This window comes from Peromyscus californicus, unplaced genomic scaffold, assembly GCF_007827085.1.
Source record: "Peromyscus californicus insignis strain IS unplaced genomic scaffold, ASM782708v3 Scaffold_9__1_contigs__length_137607984, whole genome shotgun sequence".
NCBI classification, from domain to species: Eukaryota; Metazoa; Chordata; class Mammalia; order Rodentia; family Cricetidae; genus Peromyscus; species Peromyscus californicus.
In genome coordinates, this window is record NW_026294617.1 from 75,090,814 (window position 1) to 75,117,464 (window position 26,651).

Genomic DNA, 26,651 nt, shown 5'->3' on the forward strand with positions numbered 1-26,651 from the left:
TCCTGGTTTTACTTTATCAGACTCTAACTCGTCCAAGGCACCCTGGGGATGCCCTGTAGTCTCGCCAAAAAGAGAAAAGGAAAATTAAGTTTCTTAGCAACCCTGTGAGAGTCAAGGTTACATTTTAAGTTTTAATTACTATGCCTTAGATTTCCATGAAACAAAAATGCCTTTGATCTGCAAAGCCCCTTGCCCAAGGATAGATAGTTCCTGAAATGCTGGAGGCTATTGTTGATGGGAGAGAGCAAGCCACATGTTTTTCATTCCCCTAAACAAGTTTGTTTGACCCATCTGCACCAAATGTGCTTGATCACATGTGTGGGAGGTTCAAAAGCAGGATATACGCTTGCCCCTGATTAGATGTAGGATGGAGGTATGTCAGGATGTATACTTGCCCCTGATTAAACCTGATGGGAAATGCAACGAATTATGGGTTTTCCTTCTTAAGCCCCTGCCATACTTGATTCTGGGCCAATTTCCAGGAACCTTGGTATAGCCCTGGCCAGAGCCCATCCACTTGGCCAGTATTTAGTTAAAGCTTGCTTCAAATTTGGCTTTAAACTGTGGTAGTGGTCTTATTCTCAATCTGTGGGATTAACACCCTTCCAGATGTATCTTAAGAGCCACTAAAACAGTGTTTATGGCAGCTGCTAAGACACTTTGTTGTGCATCTCTTGTAGAAAGCCCAGACCCACTCTTGGGTGTCTTATTCTCTGTCGTAATCCTTTTGCCTAAAATCTGTGTAAAATGGCTTCTAATATGCTGAGACAATTCTGTGAGAAGCCCACAGCCAGGCCATGCATGCTCTAAGGTGTGCTTTCTTCTTTCTTTGCTTTTCTTCCTATTAGTAACAGACTTCAAGTCTATTTCTTACTGGTTTGCTTTGAAATTCACTTCTGAGTTGAAGCCAAGAGTATGAAGTCAAGACTACTGTGCCGGAGTTAACCGATTAAGAGAATGACTCAGGATACTGACAGCAGAGCCATACTGTGCCGCCATTCCTCCCTACCTCCCCTGACATTTCGGTGTCTCTATCCCAAAGCAACCTTCCTCCCTCTCTACCAGGCTCCGGCTCTAATGCTTTGCGCATGCTCGGAGAGTGCTCTACCGCTGAACTACATCCCTAGCTCAACTTTCTTAAACAAAATGGGAAAGGGTAGCTTTGTAAATAATAAGCACTCAGCTGATGGATGTCTCAGGTCTCGGCTTTAGCAATCTTGCTTTGATGACTTCAGGGAACTCTCCCATATTCAAACTACTCTCCGCCTTCCCACCCCCAAATCCTAACCCTGCCTCCCCTCACCCTCATTTCCTCCCTGCTCACCCCTGGCAAACTAGCAAGGGGGGAAAAAAAAACTAGCCGCATTCCCATTAATTACTTGGGGCCCCTCGGCTGCCTTAGCCTGAAGATTGGCGGAGTTGGGGGGTAGGGGGCGCGGGGTGGGGCGGGACCTTGAGCATGGCTGGCGGCCCGCCGAACTGCCCTCCCTGGGACCGCGGCCGCTCGCAGCATTGTGGGAGTTGTAGTCCTTACAGGTCTGAGTTTCCAGATCGGATGAAGTCTCTGGACTCACTTTCCCGTGCTCCTGTGCCGCGGACTTAGATGGGGCAGGTCCTTGGGAGGGCAAGAGATTGCATGGGCGCTTAAGTTATAAAATGTGGACCCGAGTCCCGCGCGTCCGTGGAACTCTTGCTGTTGCGGCCTCCCCTCCACCTGCTTTGAAGTGCAAGTTTCAGGTCTTCGCTGCTGCCCTGGCTGAGCCTGCAGCGGGAGCGGCCGGCGTCGGCTGGGCTTAAACTAACAAGGCAGTCTTTCTGCTCCGTCCGCTTTCTCTCCACCAGGCTCCCGCCCCTCGGGCCTGAGTGTCGCCGGGTCGCCCCGCCAGAGCCGCGTGTTCTGAGGGCTGGATGTACGTGCTCTCCAGTCCCTGCGAACTTCAGGGAAGCTGCTAAGCCCCGGCGCCTGCTGAACCCTCAGCTTCCAGAGCCTCCAGCATGCGCGTGTGGGCCCCCGTGGGCGTCCTGGCCTCGTTGGCTTACTGCTTCCACCAGCGGCGGGTGGCCCTGGCCGAGCATCGGGCTCCTGGTGGCCAGCGTCCGGTGGACCGCAGCCTACTGGAGCTGAAAATGGTGCAGGTTGTGTTTCGACACGGGGCGCGGAGTCCGCTCAAGCCGCTCCCGCTGGAGGAGCAGGTGAGAAGTGGTCCACGTAGGTGCTCGTGGGGACACACCTTAGGGTTCGCCCTGGCGCAGAGGGGCTCTCAGGCTGTGGCCTGGATCCCTCATCCCCACCCTTATCCCCCCCTCCACCAGTGTATAAGCCTTCCTGGCTAGGGCAGCTCCTCCAAACTTTCAGTTTCTAGGTGTAGAGTAACTTCTTAAAGATGCATAGGAATCGCCCAGGGCATCTTGTTTTAAATGCAGATTCTAATTCAGTGTACGTGGAGTTGGGTTGCATTTAGCAGTTCTGTCTTTTGTTGAACTTGAGTTCAAGGATGCAGTGGACTTTGTTAAGTACCTGTTTCGGCTGGATGTTAGTTGCAGAGACCTTTGTACCAGGAGCCACCGTAAGTGCTATCAGAGTGCAGAACAGGCCGGTGCCTTTGGGACCAGATCTTAATACAGATTTTCTCAGGGCTTGCTGGAGACCATTTGGTATCTCATGAAGTCTTACTGTTGTTGAGGACTGTATCTTGGGGTTCTTTACGGTTTAGGTTTAGAAATCTGGAAGGGCTTTATTTGGGTTTAGAAATATGGAAGCCAATAAAAAAATAAATTGGCTAGTCTTGTGGCTGTAAGTCAGGATAATTGTGATTAAAGCACAAGTAAATTAGCTTTTTGTTTTAAAAATGATTGCCTGTCAGGTGAAAAAGAAGAGGGCACTAGAAGTCCCTAAGGCCCCAAATGTTGAATTTACCCGTGGACTGTGTGTTTGTTCAGTTGGATATATTCTTCATGATCATATCTGCTTCCCTGAAATGCTTATTAATGTTTTCTTCATACCGTGCAACCCAAGATCCGGTCTTTAAAGAGGGTCACACATGAAAACATGGGGCCTCGGGGGACTTCTCACATAAAGACATTTTAGCAGGCACTTGATTACCAGGTCTCTAGTTAGCCTCTTTTCTGGCTGTACTGTTTTCTGGCTGGTACTGCAATCTTCTCTGTTTTTCTTTGATCCCCAAACCCCTCCATGTAGGGTCTTTAGTTTTCTTATTATTTGCCCACATGCAGCTCATCTCTTTGTACCCCTATTTCTTTGTGTCTTCTTATTACAGAGTGTTAGAAAGAAAGATGGATGTTTTAGACAAAGTTATCAGTGACAGCAGAGAATAAAGTTTGTCTGTCTAGATCTGGCTCCAGTGTATACAAACAATGCAAGTACCTATTTATATCAGCCTGCGCTGGTGGATTCTAGTAGAGAAGTGGCTTCACTGACATGCTGGACAAGATGTTACCATTCTCTGTTGAGGGAACTGGGAGAAACAATCCCAATCAAATCACTGGAAAGATCCATTACATTACTCCAACCTCATTTTGAATTGTAAAAAAAAGGATTGAAATCCTTTCAGGGATGTGTGGTGTGTGTGTACTGTTGGGTTCAGAGTCACTCAATAATGGGACAGACCACCCAAGTCTTTTAAACCAGAAGCAAACTTTATTCCAGAAAAATATCAAAGAAAGAAAAGAAAAGAACCTCGGAGCACAAAAGCGTATCAGCTTGCTGAGACCACAGCCAGAGTTTGGGATTCTGAAGCATGGCGAAGGGGGTGCGTTTCAAGCCCCCTTTTTATAGCAAAAGTAAGCATCAGGCATGGAGTGCATGCTGGGAGTCATGTAGAAACATCAGGCATGGGGTGCATGTTAGGAGTCACATAGAAATATCTATTAAAAGTTAACCCCTGGCTGTAGACAGAGGAGCTGGCTGTAAAGCAGAGAGCCATTGTTAGCAGTTAACCTTTAGAGATGATGACTGTCAGCTTTTAATTTTTTAGGTTTACAATTTTATATTTCTCTATTCCTAGACCCTTCATGTACCAGTGAGTATGTGATTGGAATCTTACACATTTATGGTGGAGATACTGAGAATCTTGGCTTCATTATCTTTTCTTTCTTCCTTCCTTCCTTTTTTTTTTTTTTTTCTTGGTTTTTTGAGACAGGGTTTCTCTGTGTAGCCTTAGCTGTCCTGGAACTCTCTCTGTAGACTAGGCTGGCCTTGAACTCACAGATCCACCTGCCTCTGCCTCCCGAGTGCTGGGATTAAAAGTGTGCATTTATATAGTTACAAAATGTGGAGAATGTAATTCCACGGCCTTGCTTTGCAGTCTGAGAAGAACTGTTGCTTTAACTTCCCATTGCATACCCTGCAGACTGTAGGCTGGTACTTTAATTTTTTAAAAATATTTGGGAGAGGCTGTGTGTGTATGTGTGTGTGCCTGAGAAGCCAGAAGAAGGCATTTGGCCGGACAGCGGTGCCGCATGCCTTTAATCCCAGCACTCAGGAGGCAGAGCCAGGCAGATCTCTGTGAGTTCGAGACTAGACTGGTCTACAGAGTGAGTTCCAGGACAGGCACCAAAACTACACAGAGAAACCCTGTCTTGAAAAAAAACAAAAACAAAAAAAAAAACAAACAAAAAAGAGGGCATCAGATCTCAACTGGAGTTATAGGTGGTTATGAGCCACAGGATGCAGTTGCTGAGAACAGACTGCAGCCCTCAAAGCCAGCACTCTTAGCTGCTGGGTTGTCTCTCCAGCCCTCGGTAGAAGCTTTAAACATGTCTGGTTTTCTTGGATAAGGTTCTGTGCTTACAAACCTGAGGTGGAACCAACTCTGGGTGTGAGTTAATGTCATCAGCCTCCTAGGACTCGTTTCCGGGTCTCTTCTCTTAAGTTTTCTTCTCAATGCCCACGGTTATTGATTTCTAGCCCTTTTTATTCTGCTATTATTGTCAGAACAGACTACGTGGCAACAATTTTAAAACTAAAATTACCTTTGCCACATTTTCTGATTTCGGACTATAGAAACATGTTATCATCGTTTCAGCCTTCCCACAGACCATTACAAAGTGGCATTGTTTAAAAGGAGATGTTTTACAGAATTGTTTTCCTATGGTTTGGATAACAGTTGTTCTATCCTGCCAAAAGATTGTGTTTTGGAAATAAAGTTATAGAACTTGTTGAACATATTTCTGACCTTGAAATTCACTTTCAAGCAAAAACCTCTTGACTCTGCTTTCAACTTTTCCCTGGCTTCTTCCAGACAGTGACAAGGTGACCCCCGACAGGGAGATACATCAACGTTTATACCATGAAGGTCAGCCTCCCCCAGTTCCTTGTTAAGTTCTTGTTTGTCTTTCAGTGTAGATGAGCTGGAAAGCATGTTGTGTTGTTAATTCCTGCCTAAAGCTCAGCTGCGAGACGTATTTATGAAAGATGTGCCAGTTCATTCACTCCTCTGGGTTGATGATTCTAAACCCTGGCAGGATAGTGAATTCCACTGGGGTAGTATTCATGCCCAGGGGGCTGGAGCAATGGCTTAGAAGTTAGGAGCACTTACTGCTTTTGTAGAGGACTCTGGTTCAGTTGACAGCACCTGTGTGGCTGTTCAAAATTGTATGTCCAGTTCCAGGGGCACCGCAGTACTCTGGGCTCTGTGGGCATGAGGCACTTATGTGGTGCTCAGATATACATGCAGACACACACACACACACACACACACACACACACACACACACACACACACAGAGAGAGAGAGAGAGAGAGAGAGACAGTATGCATGCCTGGGTCTTCCTGCAGATCAGATTTAATTGGTGCAAGGTATCCAGGCATTGCAAAAACCATACTTCTCTGGTGCTTGAGAATAATCTGGGCTCAATAGCACTGAGAAGTGGAGACCCTGCACCCCATAAAAATCTAGATGCGCCGGGCGGTAGTGGCGCACGCCTTTAATCCCAGCACTCGGGAGGCAGAGCCAGGTGGATCTCTGTGAGTTCGAGGCCAGCCTGGGCTACCAAGTGAGTTCCAGGAAAAGGCGCAAAGCTACACAGAGAAACCCTGTCTCGAAAAACCAAAAAAAAAAAAAAAAAAAATCTAGATGCGATTTGCCCAGAATGAGGCTCAGGCATCAGCAACTTAAAAAATCCTTGTGATGCCTCAAATACAACCAAGGTTTAAATTGCTTTTTTTTCCCTAAAATCTTCACCTGGAAGGTTTTGGTGTGTTTTTACGTACTTTTTTCTTTTACCTGGGCTGTGCCCTACCCATCCCACTGTGGAATTGCATTCCTGGGGTATGCTGTGGTGGGATGTTTATGCTATGTTGAGGGAGAAACGGTCCCCCAGAGCTCACTGCTGTGACTATTGGAAAGATGTCCGTTACATCCCGCTGTCCTCTTTACGAGGCCCGTGGGAGGCATTTGTCTGTTAGCGTTAAGGGTGGTGTCCCTCTCCTGAGCCGTTGTCTTGCTGGTGTCTTTGAACTTGTCTAGCGGCGCTCTAACAGCCAGACGGTTTAGGCAGCTCTCCCACCATGATCATGCCGCTCTGCCCTGCGCAGCTTTAGTAGCCTCACCCCTGCGTTCACTCTCGTCCCCGCGTTCACTCTCGCCCCCCGCGTTCACTCTCGTCCCCGCGTTCACTCTTGCCCTGTGTTCACTCTCGCCCCCCGCGTTCACTCTCGTCCCCGCGTTCACTCTTGCCCTGTGTTCACTCTCGCCCCCGCGTTCACTCTTGCCCTGTGTTCACTCTTGCCCCTGCGTTCACTGTTGCCCTGTGTTCACTCTTGCCCCTGCGTTCACTGTTGCCCTGTGTTCACTCTCGTCCCCCGCGTTCACTCTTGCCCTGTGTTCACTCTTGCCCCTGCGTTCACTTGCCCTGTGTTCACTCTCGCCCCTGCGTTCACTTGCCCTGTGTTCACTCTTGCCCCCCACACTTGCTTGTTAGCACCTTTCCTACTTACTTTGAATTCATTGAATTTATATTTTAGGTTCTGCTATGATCTCATTTTTTTTTAAGATTTTTTTTTCTTTTAGTTTGTGTATATGTGTGTTTGCCTTCGTGTGTGTCTGTGCACCACAGAGTGCCTGGTGCACAGACCACGGAGGCCAGAGAGCATTGAATTCCCTGGAACTGGAGTTATAGAAGGAGGTTGTAAGCCTCCATGTAGATGCTGGGAATTGAGTCCTTGACTTCTGGAAGATCAGTAAGTGCTCCTAACCACTGAACCATCTCTCCAGCCCCCTAATTTTCTCTTTAAAGATGATGTGTATTGTGGGGTGTTTACCCACCAACCCCACAGCTCCCCAGAGTTTTCTTGAGTGCGAGCAGCAGGAAATATTAGAAGGATTTATTGCGGACAATCTTGTGGAGATAAACAGATAGAAAATAAAGGATAGCCTCGAGAGAGCCTGGAACCTTTTCCAACGGCCCCCGACTGTCTCTGCCCCAGGGTTTTTATAGAGACGCCAAGGGGTGGAGCAAAAGACCTCCTCCCCCAGCACAGCCAAGTGCAGACCATCGCAGACACCTGCACTCAGGCCCGTGGTCCTAATCATCCTCTATTCGGACCTGCTGGGTAAAGCCACGAGGAACCCGAGAACAGGCTCCCACAGTGTATATATGACGTAAAATGATCAAGTTAGTCTCTCCCCCGCCCCACTCCTCTGAAATGGGCTCTCGATTTGAAGCCTAGATTGGCCTGGAACTCACTATTGTAGCTCAGGTTGGCCTTGGACTCAGAGCAGTGTTGCCTTAGCTTCCTTTCACTATGCCTGGTTTCAGTTTGTCTTTACCACTCAGAAACCGAACAGCAGAAATAAGGGTAAGTGTGGGGCAGGCAGCGTGTATGAATGGAAATGGCGTCCATGCATGAAAATCTGAATCATGTGCGTAGACTCAGTATGACCTGGACATCAGGAATTGTTCCTGAGAAATGCCAAAGGTCCTCTGTTGGTCAATGTGCTCAGAGGTTACCTGGTGAGTCCGAGTGGCCCTGTGGACCTATGCGTCAGGTTCTGTGCTCGACACTGGACTTAACCAGAAGAGAGGCTTAGCCTCAGCTCTAAAAGAATTTACATATGGTGAAGGAGAGAGATGAAGCATCCAGATCTGACGCATGGGAATGTGCTGAGAGTCCCCAGAACACAAAGAAGGTAGCTAACCCTAACCTGACCCCAAGTGATCACCACAGCTTTTCCTGCTGTTCAGCGCTGTCTTAGTTTTTTCAGGATGTATCTGCACCCCGCCCCCAGTAGCCACACAAGCTCAAAACCAAAGCCGTATTCATCCTTATTCCTCCGCTTACCTCCCGGCCCCACCCCCAGTGGAACTTGTGTTTGCCCGCTTCCTCTATTGCATTGCCTTGGATGGAGTCTTGTAGGTCTCGCTGGCATGTTGGAACCAGCTCTTCTATGTCAGTTGTGATTGTGACATAACACTGTTGGCATTCATACTACTCTGTGGAGCCACGCTCCTTTCTCACCGCTGGTGGTGTGCCGAGAGGCTGGGGCATTGCAATTTTCAGCTGGAAAAACTGCAGTTTTTGCTTTTCTATACCATTCTGAGATTCATCTCCTACAAGTTCAGGTGTTTGCTTCTCTGCATACTCTGCAAATAGCATTCCTTTTGAAACTTCTCCTGACTCTGCAACCAGAAGAGCTGCATCGGCCTTTGACAGTGTTTGGCATCTTGGAGGACAGACAGACCTACTTCTGCAGTGTCATTGTTATCTTCTCTGTGCATGGCTTGCTGCCTCTCAGCTGAAACCCCAGGAAAGGCCAGGTCAGGTTACCTGACGTTTGCTGCCTTCCGTGGGGTCTGGGAGGTCATCGGAACTGTTTATAGCATCCTGACGAGAAAACCAGTGGATGACTCAGTCTCTGTTCTCTGGAAGCCATCTACAGAACAGGACAGACCAGTAAAGGAGCTTGCCAGGTGCAGTTTGATGAAGGCTTTTAAAGAGCCGGTGAAACTGCTGTGTAAGCTTAGGGCCATGGCCACAGCTTCTTGATTATGTGCTGTGATTGAGAGTTTGCTTCAAGCACTGGGACAGAAGGGAGTCAGAGGTTAGAGTGTGTAGGTGTGTTCACATTGAGAGAATTAGTCGGTTGGGAAGAGGAGCCAGTGTATGAACTCGAGCATCGGTTCTCAGCCTGGGGGTCGACCGACCCCTTCACAGGAGTCACCTAAGACCATTGGAAAACACAGATATTTACATTATGATTCATAACAGTAGCAACATTACAGTTATGAAGTAGCAACAAAAAATAACTTTATAGTTGGGGTCCGCACAACATGAGGAACCCCGTAAAGGGTCGCAGCATTAGGAAGCTTGAAGACCACTGCCCTAGAAGAACATCACATCTGACTCCTCAGGAGTAAGCATCTCATGGTTCGGTTGAGGTGTGAGACCTGTGATGCTTTGAAAATCATCCAGCTGAGGCAGGAGCCAGATTATGAGGACTGAAGGAAGACCAGAAGGAACCAGAGGTGTCTGTAGATGGCAGCCACTACTTTCAAAAGCTAGAGAAGAGAATGGGAAATAGGCAATAGTAACATTGGGTATTAAGCAGAGTCCTAGGTGTGGGTATGGGGCATAGAAACTGCACATCAATTCCTCAGAAATTATTACTGGCGTGGTAGTCACGGAGATCATGTTTAACTCATTCATTCACTTACCCCCTCATTCATTCACTCACTTAGTAGCTACATTCCAAGCAGCCTGGCTACTTCTCCCTTTTAGTCGGATGCGCTCAGTGTGACAGCAGCACTGTTACTGTGAGTCTTAGGGTGTCACAAATGGTCCTTTCTTCCTTTAGTTAGAGGTGAGTCCAAGTTTCTTTCCTTCCTTTCCAAGGGGAGGTTGCAGGCTCAGTGTCAAATGAGTCCAGTCATGTGTCCCAGAGGTCACGGGGTCTTAGGGCTGTGAGTTTTAAGAACTGTTATTTAACTATATGTCTCTCTCTCTCTCTCTCTCTCTCTCTCTCTCTCTCTCTCTCTCTCTCTCTCTCTCTCTTTTTTTTTTTTTTTTTAATGGCCACAACAGGTGGAGTGGAGCCCCAAGCTTTTAGAGATCCCACCTCAAACTCGGTTTGATTACAGGGTCACCAATCTAGCTGGTGGCCCAAAGCCTCATTCTCCTTACGACTCTGAATACCACAAGACCACCTTGAGGGTAAGTGACAGTGAAGCCCGCTGCAGAGCTCCAGGGAGGTTTCTCGGGGCCGAGCTGAGCCGTCCAGTGTCCAACCTCTCTTCTCTTTCTCTATGCTCTGCTTCAGGGTGGCGTGTTTGCCGGGCAGCTGACCAAGGTGGGCATGCAGCAATTGTTTGCCCTGGGAGAGAGACTGAGGAAGAATTACGTGGAAGACATTCCTTTCCTTTCACCTGTCTTCAATCCCCAAGAGGTCTTGTGAGTCATAGACAAGGGGTACTCATTTAAGGTCTCGAGCATGCGTAAACTGTCCTGACCCCCCACTCTCATCCAGAGTGGTTTAGGGGACAGATTGCCACAGTGCAGTTACCCTTCCGTCATAAGCTTCTGTGAACAGGTTAAGGTCACAGCCGTGGCCTTCAGGTCCCTGGGGGCAGCCAGTCTATAGAGAGGAACGGCTTCCTTCCCGTGGTGTCCTGTGTGTGGTTTCTGCCTGCTCCCTTCCCAGCTGTTCTGCGTTCCCGTATGAGCATCTCTGCCTCTGCATGTTCATTTCCCCCCCAGTGTTCGCTCCACCAACATGTTTCGGAATCTGGAATCTACTCGGTGCTTGCTGGCTGGGCTTTTCCAACATCAGAAAGGTTTGTGTTTGGGTCTGAAAGTCACTGCTGTGCCAGAGGAGCTCTTCCTCCTCATGTCCCATGCCCGTGCTCTTCCTCCATGCCTTTTCTCGTGGTCCCTCCTGCACGCGTGACTTCTAGTTGATCATACAGCAGGGGGTCCTTCACCATGCGTCCATTGGTTGCCCTTGCCAACCTGACCTCCACTGGGAGCAGGAACTGGGTGTACCTCCGCCTCCTGACTCCTCGGGCTTCCACACAAGCTATAGAGGTAACTCTGTCCAGTCTTGTGAGCAGCAGTGAGGCACCCTGAGAAAGAGGGCCAGGGCCACACTTAGCTGGAACTAAAGACGGTGTTGCTCTGATCTTAGTGATAACCCTCTGCCCAGCCAAGATTCCGTCAGCCGTGTTCTTAGTTGAGAAAGTCGTTGAGTTTGAGTCTTACCGTATTGAATCGGTGAAGATTACAGTCATCGATTCCAAAACTCTTCACCCTCGAGGGCTGCGTGTCTTCCTCCTTCCTGGGTCCCATGTGAGGCCTGTGTTAGCCACTGTCACACTGCTGTGGCCAAACACCTGACGGCAACAACTCAAGGGAAGAAAGGTTTATTCTGGCTCAGGATTTCAGAGCGGTGGGAGGCTGCCATGGACAGGAAGGGGAGTTGGTAGACGCAGGGCAGCAGGTGCATCCTGCAGAGGCTCCTCTGGGTCTCCATCTGTGGCTGCCCGGGTGTGAGGTGGTGAGTGTTCACATTGTGACAGGCCAGGACGCATGCTGAGGCAGAGGCAGGTGTAGCCTGCAGGGGCCTGCCTCCACTAATCTAACCCACAACCAGGCCCCCCTCTGTCAACGCTCCACACGTTCCCACACTTCACCTTCTCTCTAGGGAACAAGTGTTCAAAACAGGAGCCTGTGATTCAAACCACAATTACAGAGTCAAACCCCAGCAGGGCCTTTGGCCACCAAATGAGGCTACGTCTTTGTCATTGGTAATTGATTCAAATCCACGTGTAATCAACTCTTCTGCATTCCAGATAATCATGACCTAACTGGTATGGTCGAACAGGTATTAGGATACTGATTGCAGCTACGTAGCAAAAATTGTTGTTTTGTTGCTTCTAGAAGTATCTTAAATGGAAATAAAGTTTGCATCAAACTTTGAAGGACAGTAGGACCATCAGGCAGGAGGAGGTTGGCCTTACCCCACAGCTGGTTTGGGGCTGCTCCTAACCTGCCTCAGGCCGGCTGCCTCACACACTGTGTGTCTAGCAAACGAAGCAAACAGGGCAGGCTGCCCCTTTGTGGGAGCCCTCGGGCTTGGAAATGGTCCACAAGGTGTGGACCATTGCTCACCTTGCTTGCTCCTCCCTTGCTCACCTCCAAAAAGGCAAATGGCCCCTTCCCGGAAACACAGTTGGTGTGACTCAGGAAGACGCTTCTGAGGCACCTGTGGCCCCTTCTCCACAGGCAGGTTGCAGACTGAGGGTGCCCCAGGTTCTAGCAGGGAGGGGACAGCGGCTTCGGGCGGCCACTCCCTGAATTAGTGGAAGCCTGGTAGGACTTCCCTCAGAGAAAATCTGTGCCTTTCTTAGTACCAAGAACTGCAGAAGCTGCCGCCACTCACGGAATAGTGCACCTGCAGACTGGCTCTGGAGTGAACCGCTGCAGAGTGCCCGAGTTGGCTTGGTGTGAAGCTGGAGGGCAGCAGGCTGTACCGGACGCTGGAGATTGTTTACCTGCCGTCACTTGTCAGTCATTCGTTGAATGTAGATTGTCTGTTCAGCTGTAGTCCAGTGTCCTGCCGTCAGGAGCAGACGACAGAGGGACAGGGGTTTGTAGTGTTGTGTTGGAGGTTTCCGTCATGGTTGTTGTCAACACATAAAGCGCTGTTCTGAGAACTTAGCGTCCATTGTGGGGCAGACACCTTCAGCTCCTTTTACAGATATGAGAACTAATTAATGCAGAGAGAGGCTGAGGAGCTTGCCCAGGAGCCCAGATCTGGAGATGATGTAGGTGGGATTCAAACTCAACTGTCTGGCTTTAAAATCCACACCCATCACCTTCACCAGCTGCTTCTCTGAGGATCTGCACATCTGGGACATCTAGGCAGGGTGTTTGATAGTTTTGTCTGGTCTCTGTTTTTCAATTTACTTATGTGTGTTTCTGTTTCGTGCATTTGTGGAGACCAGAGGATAACTTGTAGAACTCCTTTCCATGCTGTGGGCCCTCGGAGGACTGAACTCGGGTTGTCAGGGTTGGTGAGAAGTGCCTTTAACCACTGAGCATTCTCACAAATGGTAGTGTGTGTGTGTGTATGTGTGTGTGTGTGACAGAGTCTTAGGTAGCCCAGGCTGGCCTCAAACTCAACATGTAGTGGAGGCTGGTCTTGAATAGCTGGTCCTTCTGCCTTTATTCCTTTACTTCTGCCTTTACTAGGGTGACAATTTTGCATCATCATGCCCAACCTTAATCTGTTCCTTTCTGAACATATCCTACAGGACCCCAGAATTCTTCGGAGGGGCCCCAGGAACTACAAGAAATAAGGATGATGGGACATGTACATGGGCTTTGCTTTGGGCCCCCACCTTGTGGACACTTAACTCATTTATTATGTTATATAGTAATGAGTGGGGGCCGGGGTGGAGGGGGTGTTCTGTTGCTTTGAAAATCAGAGTCTCTCTGCCTTAATCCACTATGGGTTCTGAGCTAAGCAGGTAATAGCCTTGTGATAGTCACTATATTGGCCTATGGAAGTGAATTTTGGGAAACAACAAACTAGTTCAATTCTGATGAGGTGAGCCAGCCATTCTGTATTAGAATGCCCACATGCTTGTCCTGGTTGTTCCTGGGGCAGGGAATCTTTGGAATGAGTCAGGGAAGCACCAGTCTGATCCAGGTCTGTGCCTGTTCTAGTCTGTGGCCCCAGGGGCAGGTGTATGCTAGACAGAACAAAGCTGCTACTTCATCCAGTGCTTGGAGGAAAACTAGGAGCAGACCCAGGGCAGGAACTGCCCATGAGAATGACCTTGGGATCTGCCGCTCAGGTCAGCTCTGTAGACAAGGAGAGACACAGAAGGCAGAAGTGGGGTCTTGGAAGAGTGAGCTGAGGCCCCTACCACCTGTGTTCCCTTCCCCCTTCCAGGACCTGTCATCATCCAAACCGATGAGGCGAGCTCTGAAGTCCTGTATCCCAACTACCAGAACTGCTGGAACCTGAGAGAGAAGACCAGGTAACAGGCTTTTCTAGTTCTTGCTGGCGTCTGCCAGTGCTCGGGCATTTCTAGGGTGCACTAAGACTGTAGTGCACCAGAGCAGAAAGAATGGGGTTTCTACACAGAGCTGAGTTATGCATTAGTTTTGGTAAGATAGGTAGACACATCAGAAGAATAGGATTTGGAAAATTTAACCTTTTATTGTAGCCCTAATTCTTGCTACCTTACATTTACAAGTCATTTGACTTCTTAGATCCTTAATTTGCTCATCTGTAAAATGGGAATAATATTGCTAACCACACCAGCTGTTGTAAGGATTACATGGGATCGTAAATGCTGAACAAAATACATTTTGTAAATTACTGATCACTGCTGATCACTGTACAGTAGTAATACAAGAGCTTGTGGTTTTTGGCAGAGACCGGAAGAAGGCTGCCATTTTGCAGCCGGGAATCTCCGAGGATTTGGAAAAGGTGAAGGCAGATGTGGGCATCAACAGTAGTGACGAAGTGGACTTCTTCGTTCTCCTGGACAATGTGGCAGCTGAGCAGGTGGGATAACTGTTTCCCCTGAGTCTTGAGTCTTTGGAGCCGTGGGAATGAGCTGGCTCCTAACTTAGAGCTAGCTGGAAGCCCTGTGGTTTGAGGCTGTGTAATAGGATTTGCAAATGGGATGGATGTGGGGATCGAAGGGCCACCAAGGAGGGATAGGAACAGTCAGACGACTCCTCACTCAGGACCCAGAAAGTCAGTTCTAGATCAGTTTCTGAAAGTCTGTTTTCCACATTACTTGACTTGTATGTGTTTGGGAGAGTGGGGACTGGTTAGGGTTATGGTTATGAGAAAAGAATATGTTAACGAATATACATATCATTTTTTCTATGTGTATATATATATTCACCTGTGTGTGGAAACCAGAGGACAACCTCAGATGTCCTTCTGCAGGAGACATCCACCTTGGTTCTTGAGACAGTCTCTAACTGATCTGGAGCTTACCAAGGATGCTAGGCTGTCTGCCCAGGAAATTCCAGGGATCCACCTGTCTCTGTAGCCCAGGACTGGAATTGTAAACTTGTGCCACTACAGCCAGTTCAGGGGATCAAACTCAGGTCCTCAAGCGTGCATGGCAACCACCTTACCAAGTGATCTACCTTCCCAGCCCAAGCTTTGCCTTCTCTGAGACCCCATCTAACTATGCAGTGTCTAAGAACTGCCTCCAGCTCTTTTTCTCTGAGTGCTGGGCTTACAGGTGTGCCCCGGCCATGCTCTATGAGTCAGTTTTACATTTAGCATTTCTTAGGGTTCAAAACCTTTGGGATTCCTCTTTATTGTGTCACTTTTTAGGGAGCCTGTATGAGTATCAGCATATTTTAAAAATCTGAGCTAGGTGTGGTCCACATTCCTATAATCCCAGTATTTAAGATGCTGAGGCAGGAGGATCAAAAGTTGGAAGCTAGCCTGGGCTACATAATGAAATCCTGCCAAGAGAGAGAGAGAGAGAGAGAGAGAGAGAGAGAGAGTGTGTGTGTGTGAGAATTTATTTATGTTTAAGTCTCAGGCTGGGGCTGGTGACATAGCTCAGTGGGTAGAGATGCTCACCTCCAAGCCAGACAACCTGCATTTGATTCCCAGAAACCACAGAACTGATGCTCACAAGCTGTCTCCAGGCTTTCTTGTGCTCAGTGTGGCACCCCATCACTCACACACACTTACATGCGCACACACGCACGTGCACATATACAATCAGTCAATATCGGTCAGTGTAAAATTTTGAGATGTCCTGTAAAGTAATCTGGTTAATCCACTCACTAGTCTGTTTTCCTCAAATTGATTTAGCCATAGAATCTTTTTATGTACTAAAAATATATTGTCCGTATTACATTTTATGAATGCATATAACATTTTATGTAATATGTACATTTATTAAAATGCATTGAAATAGCTATTACATTCCGTGCAATCATAGCATCACACAGTGGGAACCCTTCTGTGGATTGAAAGCCTGGATGCCCGAAGGCAGTGCCAGTCTGTGCCAGTCTTTTTCCTTCTCTTACAACGATGACGATGCCCTGGAGGCATCCCTCTGCCTGTGCTTATGTGTAGTAAATTTAAGGTTATATGGCAATGGTTCATAAAAAGTATTTATATGGCATCCAGTTTCTAAAATCATTTTAGGGAAAACAAAAATCAAATGAAAATTTTGAATTCCTTGACTTATATTTTGTTCTTTTTAAAAGTTAAAAATTAGCCGGGCGGTGGTGGCGCATGCCTTTAATCCCAGCATTCGGGAGGCAGAGCCAGGCGGATCTCTGTGAGTTCGAGGCCAGCCTGGACTACCAAGTGAGTTCCAGGAAAGGCGCAAAGCTACACAGAGAAACCCTGTCTTGAAAGACCAAAAAAAAAACAGTTAAAAATTATTGGCTTTGTAAAACTTGGAGTGTATGGCAGCCATCATGACGTATGAAGCGGTCTTTATAGTACCGTGCCTATACCAGGCTGGAGAGATGGTCCAGTGTTAAGAGCACTGGCTGCTTTTCCAGAGGACTTGGGTTCGATTCCCAATGACAGCCCACAGCTGTCTGTAACTCCAGTTCCGGGGCATCTGCACCCTCACACAGACATATAGGCAGGCAAAACACCAATACACATAAAATAAAAATACATAAATCTTAAAAACAACAATTCTATGCCTGTAGATCTCGATTAATACAAAGTTTTAGACTGCCGTGGGGACCTAGGCTCCCAGGAAGAAACGTGGAAGCTGACTGGTGGCCTTAGGAGGCAGGAAGTGTTCTCCTGTAACACTGCGGGGACCCTTACAGGTACACAGCCTCCTGAGCTGCCCGGCGCTGAAGAGGTTTGCCCAGATGATTGAGCAGAGGGCTGTGGACACAGCCTTGTACATGCTGCAGCAGGAAGACAGGTGAGTGGAGACAGGGGAGGGCTGGAGTGTCATCAGGCCACCTCACCTGCCAGCTGGCATCCTCGTGTGAAGAGGTGAAAAGCCCCTCTCTGCTAGCCTACCCTCAGGCCTCTGCTCTTCTGAGCTGGGGCTGGTGACCTGGACCTCCACTGAGTCTCCCGCTCTTCCTTTTGCTTCACTTTTCAAAAGGTTGAGTGGAGGAGTCATTGTGCTACACTCTGTTGACTGCAGCTCAGTTAACAAACAATTCCCTGTTCCCACTGGGTGGGAGGTATCGCTTATTCTTTGCTGCCTTCATAGGTTAAGGAGCTAGACAGAATCCACAAAGTCCTGTTCGATCCTTAGCACTGCTCGGGAGGGAGGACTGGGCAGAGAGAGCTGGCTACTTTTCCTGGGCTCATTTGGCAGGAGGCAGAGCTAGGACTTGGTCCCAGATCCTCTGACCCATTTGCTGTGTCTTGTTGGTACTTGGATTCTGTTCCGGAATGCCGACTGCTTTTTTTTCTTTCTGGCTGAGAGCATTCGGTTTGCAGTAAGGATAGGTGACTTGGAAGCAGTTAAGACAGAGGGAAGAGTAATCTGGGGCTGTGCTGGGGGAGGGGAACAGTTAACATTCCAAGAATCTGCAGGGTCTGTTGCATGAAAAAAGAGCCCCTGGTCACATTGGCTTGGAGTCAGCATGCCCATCTGTGCTGTAGCCTTGGGCATCCAGAAGTTCTCCAGCCAAGCTGCTCAGCTGCCCCTCCCGGGGACGCAGCAGCTTCCAAGTGTTGTTCGTGAAGTGGTCCCACCAGACCTCAACCGCCACTCACTGCCCTCCCTCCTGCCAGTCCACACATAAACACACTGGGTGGATACCTCAGGGTCCGTGGGCCATGCCGGCTCTATTGCAACTTCATCTGTACGCATCATGAAGCCGCTGTGGGGGATATGCACACAAATGGGCATGGACATGTTCCAGTAAAACTTTATGAGAACGGGCAGGCAGCTTGTAATTTGGCTGCACCACAGCCTGCTTCCTTCAGACCCATCGTTCTTTCCATTTATATCAGTTTCATAAAGCTGACGTTTTTCTTCAAGGATAAATGGTACAGTGTTGCAATGCAGTCTGGCTTGTCTGGCCTTGTACCTGGCAGGTGCATGCCACATGCAGTATTGTTTGCCTCCCCCATGGATTCCTACCATCTCTTCAGTTACAGAGGTAGCAATTTCTAAACTAGATCTCCACTGATCATGTCAGCCGCCTCCTCTTTTGTGCGGTTGAGTACTGGGACTCTTAAGAGTGGTAGGTTTGCTTTTAGTTTTTAGAGTGCCTTCCTCCCCGCTCCAATAAAAAGTGCAAGGCACACTCACAGATGTCTTTTGTCACTTGCCAGCCTCTTTTTGCTTTGCTTGTGAGAGGACAGGTATTGCGTCACAGTTACCTGCGGTCACGGGATGACCCAGAGTGAAAGTGGCCGGGGCAAAGCTCCGAACTTGCAAAGTTAAAGGAGAGTCTTTCCTGTGATTCAGCTCCAGAAGGTAGAGCGCATGCGGGGGACAGTTAGCAGGTGTCCTTCCAGAGGTCTTTCCGGACTTCTGAGTCTGGTTACCTCTGCTCTTCACGGCTTTGCTTTCATTCCTCCACGCATACTTCCTTTTGTTTTTTTACATTTATTTTATCCTGTGTGTGCACATGCATGGGTATGACGTGCACACATGTGGAAGTCAGAGGACACCTTGGGAACACGTCACTCCCTCTACTACATAGCTTCCCCATTTCTGATGAGGCTGGGAAGTAAGTGCCTCCACCCCCTGGGCCCTCTCCCAGCCCAGGGCCTCATCCTTTAGAACTTCCAACTCCCTGAGTGTCTCCAGCTCAGCAGCATTCATGGTAAGTGTGCATCCTGATGTTTTTATTGTTGGAAGGCTCTTTTTCACAGCGCACCCTCTAAGTTGATGCGAAGCTCTTTCTCCCCCACCCTTGCTGTGCCCCCCCCCCACCTTACTTACCTTCTTCTCTGCCTCGTCTGGCTGTGCTCCTGAGGTCCTCAGAGGCAGAACTGATGCCTGTCCTGGGTGCCGAGTGCCTGCTGGGTGCTTGAACGTTACTCACATCTCACAGGGAAGGCATCCAGATGGCCGTGGGCCCATTCCTACACCTCCTGGAGGGAAACCTGCTCAAAGCTGCGGACCCCACGACCCCATCCAGCAAGACCAGGTACCCGGCACAGTGACTGCTTATGCCAGGGAGAGCCGAGGGGCCTCTGGCTGCAGGGAGGGACTCCAGGGTATGGGTCAAGAACCAGGCTGTCATGGCCGCAAGGAAATGCTTCCCAGGCCGTGTGTCCCCAGGCAGGTGACGACGTTTTTTTACTTTTCCAGCTGTAGCTGTTCCATGCGTGTTTTTACTTTAATGTCTCAAAGTTACTTTCCTTTTCTTTTTTAAAAACTAACTGGATACATTATTATCATACTGGCTAACTGGATACATTAATATCTCACTGGTTAATCTGATACATTAATATCACACTGATTTGCTATTTTAGTAGTCCAAAACAATGGTGACTCAGTTCGAATCCTTTATTCAGTGTACAGAAGATGTGATCAGTGTACATTTTAAAATATTGGAAATGGCTCATGGGCCTCCATCCCCACTTTGCCAGAGCCTGGGACCCCAGGTCGGCACCCCAGATTTGGAGTGGTGTGTGTCCTGGGCACCTGATGAGCAGACTCTGGTCTGCCAACAGTGCTGTAACCTCGGGGTGGGGTTAGGATGGGCTAAAAGCCTGCAGCAAGTGTGAGAGGTGCGGGGAGCCGAGTTCCCAGGGGTGGAACAGGCCTGGAATTGGAGCAGGATTTCTAACAGTACCATGTCACCGTGTCCCTCCCCGCCCTTCGCACACTTGTGGTGGCACCGCATCCGCCGTGCCTTTTGCTGCCTTGCTGCTCTGCGCCTTGTATCTGAGGAAGGGTCTGGTGCCAGTCTCCTAGGCGGAGAGCCAGTGAGGCCATCCTGAAGAGGGATGTGCTGCCGTCACGCAGATACCATAACATGGCTTATTGTATTACTTGACTAAAACTGCTTGGGAAATGTGTTGAAGACCAATCAGCTTATATTCTTTGGAAGTTAATTAAAATTTCCAAATCTGCCAGGAGCAGGGGTTGCCCTACTCTACGCATGTAGCCAAGAGTAGGTAGAGCGTCAGCCATGGGTGGCAGGACTCGAAGAAGAGAGGTAGGACCCGAGCCACAAAGGAGATTTGTTTCTCCTTCGAAACTCCCAGCAGGGAGGGAGGGGAGGAGAGTTACTCCAGGGGTCCTTCTCCATGAGACGGGAGTAGGAGTAGGTCCTCACCTCTCTCTCCATGAGACGTGGGTAGGAGTAGGTGCTCACCATCTGTTTCAGAGGCGTTTTAAACCAGCTCAGCCGGCTGCTAGCTGCCCCTTGTTTCTGAGGCAGCTGCTGTTTTTCACTCGGAGGAGACAGGTAGCGTTCTGGCCTCCTGATCCCAAAGCAAGCCGTTGTGGAGAGCCATTTTCTTCTTGCAGGAAGCTGTACCTGTATGCAACGCACGATGTAACCCTCATGCCTATCCTAATGGCCCTGGGGATTTTTGACCACAAATGGCCTCCGTTTGCTGCTGACCTGACCATGGAACTCTACCAGCATCGAGAATCTAAGGAGTGGTTTGTGCAGCTCTATTACCATGGGGAGGTAAGAGCTCCGAGGTGGGGATGGATGGTGGCGGAGCACCCACCACACACACACAAGGGTCTAGTGTCAGGTGTCTCTTCTCGGGCCCAGTGGCATCCCGAGTGGTAGCCTCAGCCGTCTGAATCCCATAGAGCCTGGGGCAGTAGTTGGCCTGTGGTAGCAAGATACAGCATGACCACATCTCAGGCCTGTTACAGATTCCTTCCAGTTACAGATTCCTTCCAGGAACAGGGCTACTCGCCAGCCTTTCTGAGTGTTTGCCGGGCACACTGTGACACCAGGTACATCCTGACTGTGAGACCCAGTTTTGGAAGCCACTGAGGTGTCTTTATTGCCAGCATCTTGGTGTCTTGGGCAACCTGTGACTGTTGATGTCCAGGAGAGAGGCTGAGCGCTCTCCGGGGATGGGACTGTTAGCTCTTCCAGCTCAGGACCAGAACTCAGTGAGGCTTTCCCAGTCTATCCAGCAGTCAGCACGCAGTGCTTTTTATTCTGGAAACTGTTGGGGTAGTGGTGTCTTCCTGGCTGTTACATGTGTGCTCATGCATACTGCTTGGGCGAGGCTGCTGGGCCCAGTTGAAGACAGCAGAAGGATGGGTCCTCTGCAGACCTGCTGAGTTCGGTTTCTTCCACAGGAGCAAGTGCCAAGGGGCTGCCCCGACAAGCTCTGTCCACTGGACAAGTTCCTGAACACCATGTCACTTTATGCTGTGAGCCCAGAGAAATACCGCACGCTCTGCTCCCAAGCACGAACAATGGAACTCGGAGAGTGACTCATTTACACAGACAGGTTGATTTTTAAATAAAGTGCCTTTATGTAAAAGAGTGTCATGTTGAGATCAGAGGGGCTTTCTCTACTTTGTCACATGGTTTCTTATTTTATGTGTCTGAATGTTTTGCCTGTATGGAAGTCTGGTACCATTTGCCTGCCTGGTGCCCCATGGAAGCCAGAAGAAGGTGTTGGATCTCCTGGAACTAGAGTTAAAGATGGTTGAAAACTGCCAAATGGGTGCTGGGAACCAAACCCTGATCTTCTGGAAGAATAACCAGTGCTCTTAACTACTGAGCCGTCTCTCCACCCTCATGACGTGATTTCTAAGGTCAGGGCGTTGGTGTGAGCCTGGGGAAATGTGTTGCTTTGGGACTTCAAGCTTTTTTTTTTTTTTTTTTTTTTTTTTTTTTGGTCAGCTTTACTTGGGCTCTATTCATGGTTATCAGAAAGGTGGTAATCAATGGCTTATAGTGCAGTGGGGTTTTTTGTGTGTGTGTGTTTGTTTTAGGATTTATTCATTTATATATACAGTAATCCGTCTGCAGGCCAGAAAAGGGCACCAGATCTCATTCTGGATGGCTGTGAGCCACTATGTGATTGCTGGGAATTGAACTCAGGACCTCTGGAAGAGCAGCCAGTGCTCTTAACCTCTGAGCCATCTCTCCAGCCCTAGTGCATATGTTTCTTAAGCTATGACAATGTATTATGTGGGGTGTTCTGAACATGGGAACAGTCGTGCTCCTCCTGGTAGGGGCTCACAGACAAGCCAAGAAGCCTTCTGGGAAATTCTGTCTTGGTCTAAGTAGACATGGGATACTAAAGTCAAGTTCAGCATTCATCGATAAATACAATACAGAACGTAAATAGACATAAGGACAGAAATCAGGCAATCATCTCAATAGACACTGAAAAGCCTTCTGGCGAAGGCTATTGTTCCTTATGATTAAGGCCCTGAAGAAACTGGGAATGGAAGAAACACCTCAGTATAGCAAAGGCTGCATATGACAGACCTGTAGTAAATGAGGAGAAGCTGAAGACAGGAGTAAGAAAAATGTGTCCACTCTGTTTACCCAATGTGGTGCTTGAAGCCTCAGCTAGAGCCAAAAGGCACACAACCAGGAAAGGAAGAAGCCAGATTATCCTATATGCAGATGACATGGTCCTGTACTTAGAAAACCTAAAGACTCACCAGAAAAACACTTAGCAAAGTAGGATAGAAAGTCAACATCCAGACATCTGCAGCCTTTTTATATAACAACAGGAAATCAGAAAAATAGTCTCGATCACAATAGCCCCAAAAATAAAAATCGTTTTAAAAGTGAGAAAACTAATCAAAGAAATGAAAGACCTTGTCCCAGCTAGATTTTATTGTCAGCTTGGCAGAACTAAGTACCTGGGAAGGGGGAGTCTTGATGGAGGGATTGCCCAGGTCAGGTAGATCTGTTACAGGATTGTGGGGCATTGTCTTGCTGATGATGTGAGAAGGCCCAGACTACTGTGGGTAGTGCCACCCCTAAGACAGAGGGTCCTGGTTGTATAAGAAAGCTGGTTGGGCAGTAACATGGAGCAAGCCAGAAAGAAGCATCCTCCGTGGTTTCTGCTTGTGTCCCCACCTTCGCGACCCTCGGTGATGCACTGTGACCTAGAAGTGTAAAATGAAATACACCCTTTCCTTCCCGAGTCGCTTGATCTTGGTTTATCACAGCAACAGAAAGCTAACTAGAACAGGCCTCTACCATGAAAACCTTAAAACACTAAGAAACCAAAGACAGTAGATGGACGGGCTTCTCCTGTTCACAGATCCACAGTATTAATACTGTGAAAATGGACATACTCTCAAAAGCAGTCCACAGAGTTACTGCAAACCCCACAGAATTCCAGTGACAGTCTTCACAGAAACAGAAAAGACAACCCCAAAATTGACACAGAAGCACAAAAGGTCCCAAAGCCAAGGCAACACTAAGCAAAAAACAGTACTGAAGGTACCATGATAGCCCAAGTCACACTCCAGAGCCATGGTATGGAAGCCAGCATGGTACTGGTACAAAACCACACAGAGACCGGTGGGATGGGATGGAAGACCCAGACAAACCTATGTGGCTACAGGCACCCAGTTTTGGGCAAGGATGTCAGAAACCCTGCAGAAAAGACACATTTCAAAAAATAGTGCTGGAAACACTGGATGTTCATAGGTAGAAGAATGAAACTAGATCCCTGTCACCTTGTACAAAATCAATTCAAAATGGAGAAATGGCTTTGGAGGCCTGACGCTCAGACTCTGTTAGTGAGAGAAAAACATGAATACAGAGGCACCAGGGAGGATTTTCTGAAAAGGACTCCGTAGCTCAAGAAGAAGTTGAAAGTGACAAAGGGGGTTTAAAAAGCCCTCCATACAGCAGAGGAGGCAAGAGAGACAGTCAACAAAACGGGAGAAACCACTGCCAGTCTGACAGGGCACTAACACCTAGTCTATATAAAGAACCCAAAAGAAATCAAATACCTCCCAACACACCCCTAACAGTCCTCTGTGCTGGTTTGAATGAGAATGGTCCCCATAGGCTCATGTTTGGATATTTGGTCCCCAGGTTGGTGGAACTCTTTGGGAAGGATTAGGAGGTGTGGCCTTGTTGGAGGAGGTGTGTCACTGGGGGTGGGCTTTGAGGTTTCAAAAGACTCCTGCCATTTCCATCGTGCCCCCGTCTGTCCGTTGCCCCGCCCCCCCTTTGCAGTTTAAGATGTGCGCTCTCAGCTATTTCTATTGATTTAGCTTTGCTCCACCATCATGGACTCTAGCCCTCTGAAGTCATAAACCCAATGAAGTGCTTTCTTTTCTATGTTGCCTTGGACACGGTCTTTTATTGCGGCAGTAGAAAAGTAACTCCGAACAGTTCAGTCGGTAAGTGGGCATGCCTTGACAGTAAAGTAGAAATGCCTTGAAGTCTATGAAAAAAAAGGAGTTCAACAACCATAACCCTCATAAGACAGTGAAAACCACATCGAGATTTCATCTCAGTCCAGTCAGGAAAGCTATAATTAAGTCAACCAACAACACATGCTGGTGAGGATGTGGGGAAAGGAAGTCATATACACTGCTGTTGGGAACAGAAACTAGTCCAGCCTGTGTGGAAATCCCAAAGATGTTCCTCTACAAACTAGAACCAGATCTGCCATCCAATGCAGCTCTGCCGTGGGGGGTATTCCTGAAGCATACCACAGAGGCACCTGGACATCCATGTTTTCTGTGCACTGTTCTCATTGGCTAAGATATGGAACCAGACTAAATCCATCAATGGAGGAATGGAAAGGGAAACCGTGGTGTGCAAACACAACCTAGTTCTATTCAGCCATCAAAAGAACAAAGTGACATTGTTTACCGGAAAATGGATCAAACTGTAGATCATTGTATCAAACTACATAAGCCAGATTCACAAAGATGTTTTCTCGCATGTGGGTCTTACTCTGTGTGTGTGTGTGCGTGTGTGTATACATACATGTTAATTATAGATCTAAAGATAGATGATGTGAAAGAAGAGGACCATATAGGAAAAGGAAAGGGAGGAAGGATAACTAGAGACAAACATGGTATGATTGGATGCAATATCGATGAAGACTATTACTATAATACAATGAATATACACTAATATAAAAAGTTAGGGACACGGCCAAGTGGCGAGCGCTTCACCTTACACAGGGCAGCCATGAATGCCTGCTGCGGCTGATGGTCCGGTTTCCTTGTCAACATTCCCATTCTTTCCCAGAATCGGTTTCAAACCACCAACTTCTCAGCCAGAGTGAGCCGCCAGGAGAGCCTCCCCCCCTCCCTCCCCACCGCTGTCTGAAACACCCGCTGACATGGGGAGCTCAAGCCTGACCCTGGCGGCTTCAGACTGTCCACCTGCTTGTCCTGTAGACAGGATCTTCCTTGACAAAATCCCTTTCCTCCTCTAAACCTGCTCCCGCGGGCTTCCCTCCCACCCGGCCCTGAAGGGAAGGCTCCAGTCTTCCAGTGCTAACTAGAAACCGGGTGGTGGTTCCTCTCATCCTGTGCTGTCAATTAAGTTCGACCGTGCTACCAGCCTGGTTCTCAGATCTGTTTACATCTCTCCATCTTGTCTTCCGTGGCCTGCCCACTCTGCTGCTTGCTGCAAACCTTATTTCCCTAAGAAGGGAAAACCAAAAAATGTTCACATCTCTGCCTCGTGACCCCCTCCTCCACCCTCTCCCCCTCTCCTCCTCTCCCTCCTTCCTTCCTATTACTAGAACCTTCCCTCTTTCCACCCCAGGCCAGTCTTCCAGCTTTGCCTTTCTGCATTGTCAGAGTTCTTTTCCCATTAGCATACAAATAAGCTATAAAATCTCCTGTCTTAAAATTTCTCCCCATCGTTCAGCTATGCCATTTTCCTTTCAAGCAAGACTGTTCAAATAGTTGCCATCTCTGATTCTTCTTATTAGGTATTCACCCCTAAGCTCCATGGAGACAGCCCTTGTCAAAATCGTCACTGACCTCTCTGGCAAATCCAGTAGCCAATTTTCAGTGTCTTCCTCGGCTCATCAGCATTCTGGGCGTCGTCTTCTTTCGACTTCCAGGGCACTCTCTAGCTTCCTCCACTTCCTCAATTTGTCTGTTTTTGCTGAATTCCCCCTTCCCTGATCTCCAAGTGTTAAAGGGCCCGGAACTTAGTTTGAGGACCTTTTTCCCCCCCTCTCCTCCTGCGCTCACCCCCAAGTAGTTCTGTAATTTCAAATATCAACTGTACAATGAAATTATTATTATTATTATTATTATTATTATTATTGGTGGTTTTTGGAGACAGGGTTTCTCTGTGTAGCTTTGCACCTTTCCTGGAACTCACTTGGTAGTCCAGGCTGGCCTCGAACTCACAGAGATCCGCCTGGCTCTGCCTCCCGAGTGCTGGGATTAAAGGCATGCACCACCACCGCCTGGCTTTGGTTTCACTTCTTTTTACTCGGTAGTCCCTCAGTTTAGATATTAAAGATATTTCATGGGTATGAGACCTTCCATGGCCCACAATAAGCCATCAGCTTGGAAGCCCCCCCCCCCCTTCCATCTCACATCCCACAATGCCCTCATCTATCTAGTTAAACCACCATTCACTCAGTTGCTTGGGCCAAGACCTTTGGGGGCACCCTTGAGTCCCCTCTCTCTCTCATGGCCTATGCTCACTGCATCATCAGCGAATTCTGCCGAATCTGTCTTCCAGCTGTCCCCAGAAGTGACCCCTTCCCAAGACTACTGTCTTAGTTCCCTCATCGCCA

The 26,651-nt window shown here is 48.4% G+C and overlaps 1 protein-coding gene across 1 annotated transcript; it reads left to right on the forward strand.

Annotated features, from left to right (window-relative positions):
• The first annotated feature begins 1,588 nt into the window (after positions 1-1,588).
• Acp6 (acid phosphatase 6, lysophosphatidic) lies at positions 1,589-21,459 on the forward strand. The gene is made up of 10 exons (XM_052731419.1): positions 1,589-2,193; positions 10,043-10,171; positions 10,278-10,408; positions 10,715-10,791; positions 13,914-14,001; positions 14,402-14,534; positions 16,805-16,905; positions 19,010-19,105; positions 20,437-20,602; positions 21,238-21,459. The coding sequence occupies exons 1-10, from the start codon at positions 1,996-1,998 to the stop codon at positions 21,373-21,375; spliced, it is 1,257 nt and encodes a 418-aa protein (XP_052587379.1). The 5' UTR covers positions 1,589-1,995; the 3' UTR covers positions 21,376-21,459.
• Positions 21,460-26,651: the final 5,192 nt, after the last annotated feature.

Bases quoted from the DNA above. Each gene is read 5' to 3' on its own strand.
- Acp6 (XM_052731419.1), top strand. From the start codon at position 1,996: ATGCGCGTGTGGGCCCCCGTGGGCGTCCTGGCCTCGTTGGCTTACTGC. The intron at 14,002-14,401 runs GTAACAGGCTTT...GGTTTTTGGCAG, and splicing joins AACCTGAGAGAGAAGACCAG to AGACCGGAAGAAGGCTGCCA. The intron at 14,535-16,804 runs GTGGGATAACTG...GGACCCTTACAG, and splicing joins ACAATGTGGCAGCTGAGCAG to GTACACAGCCTCCTGAGCTG.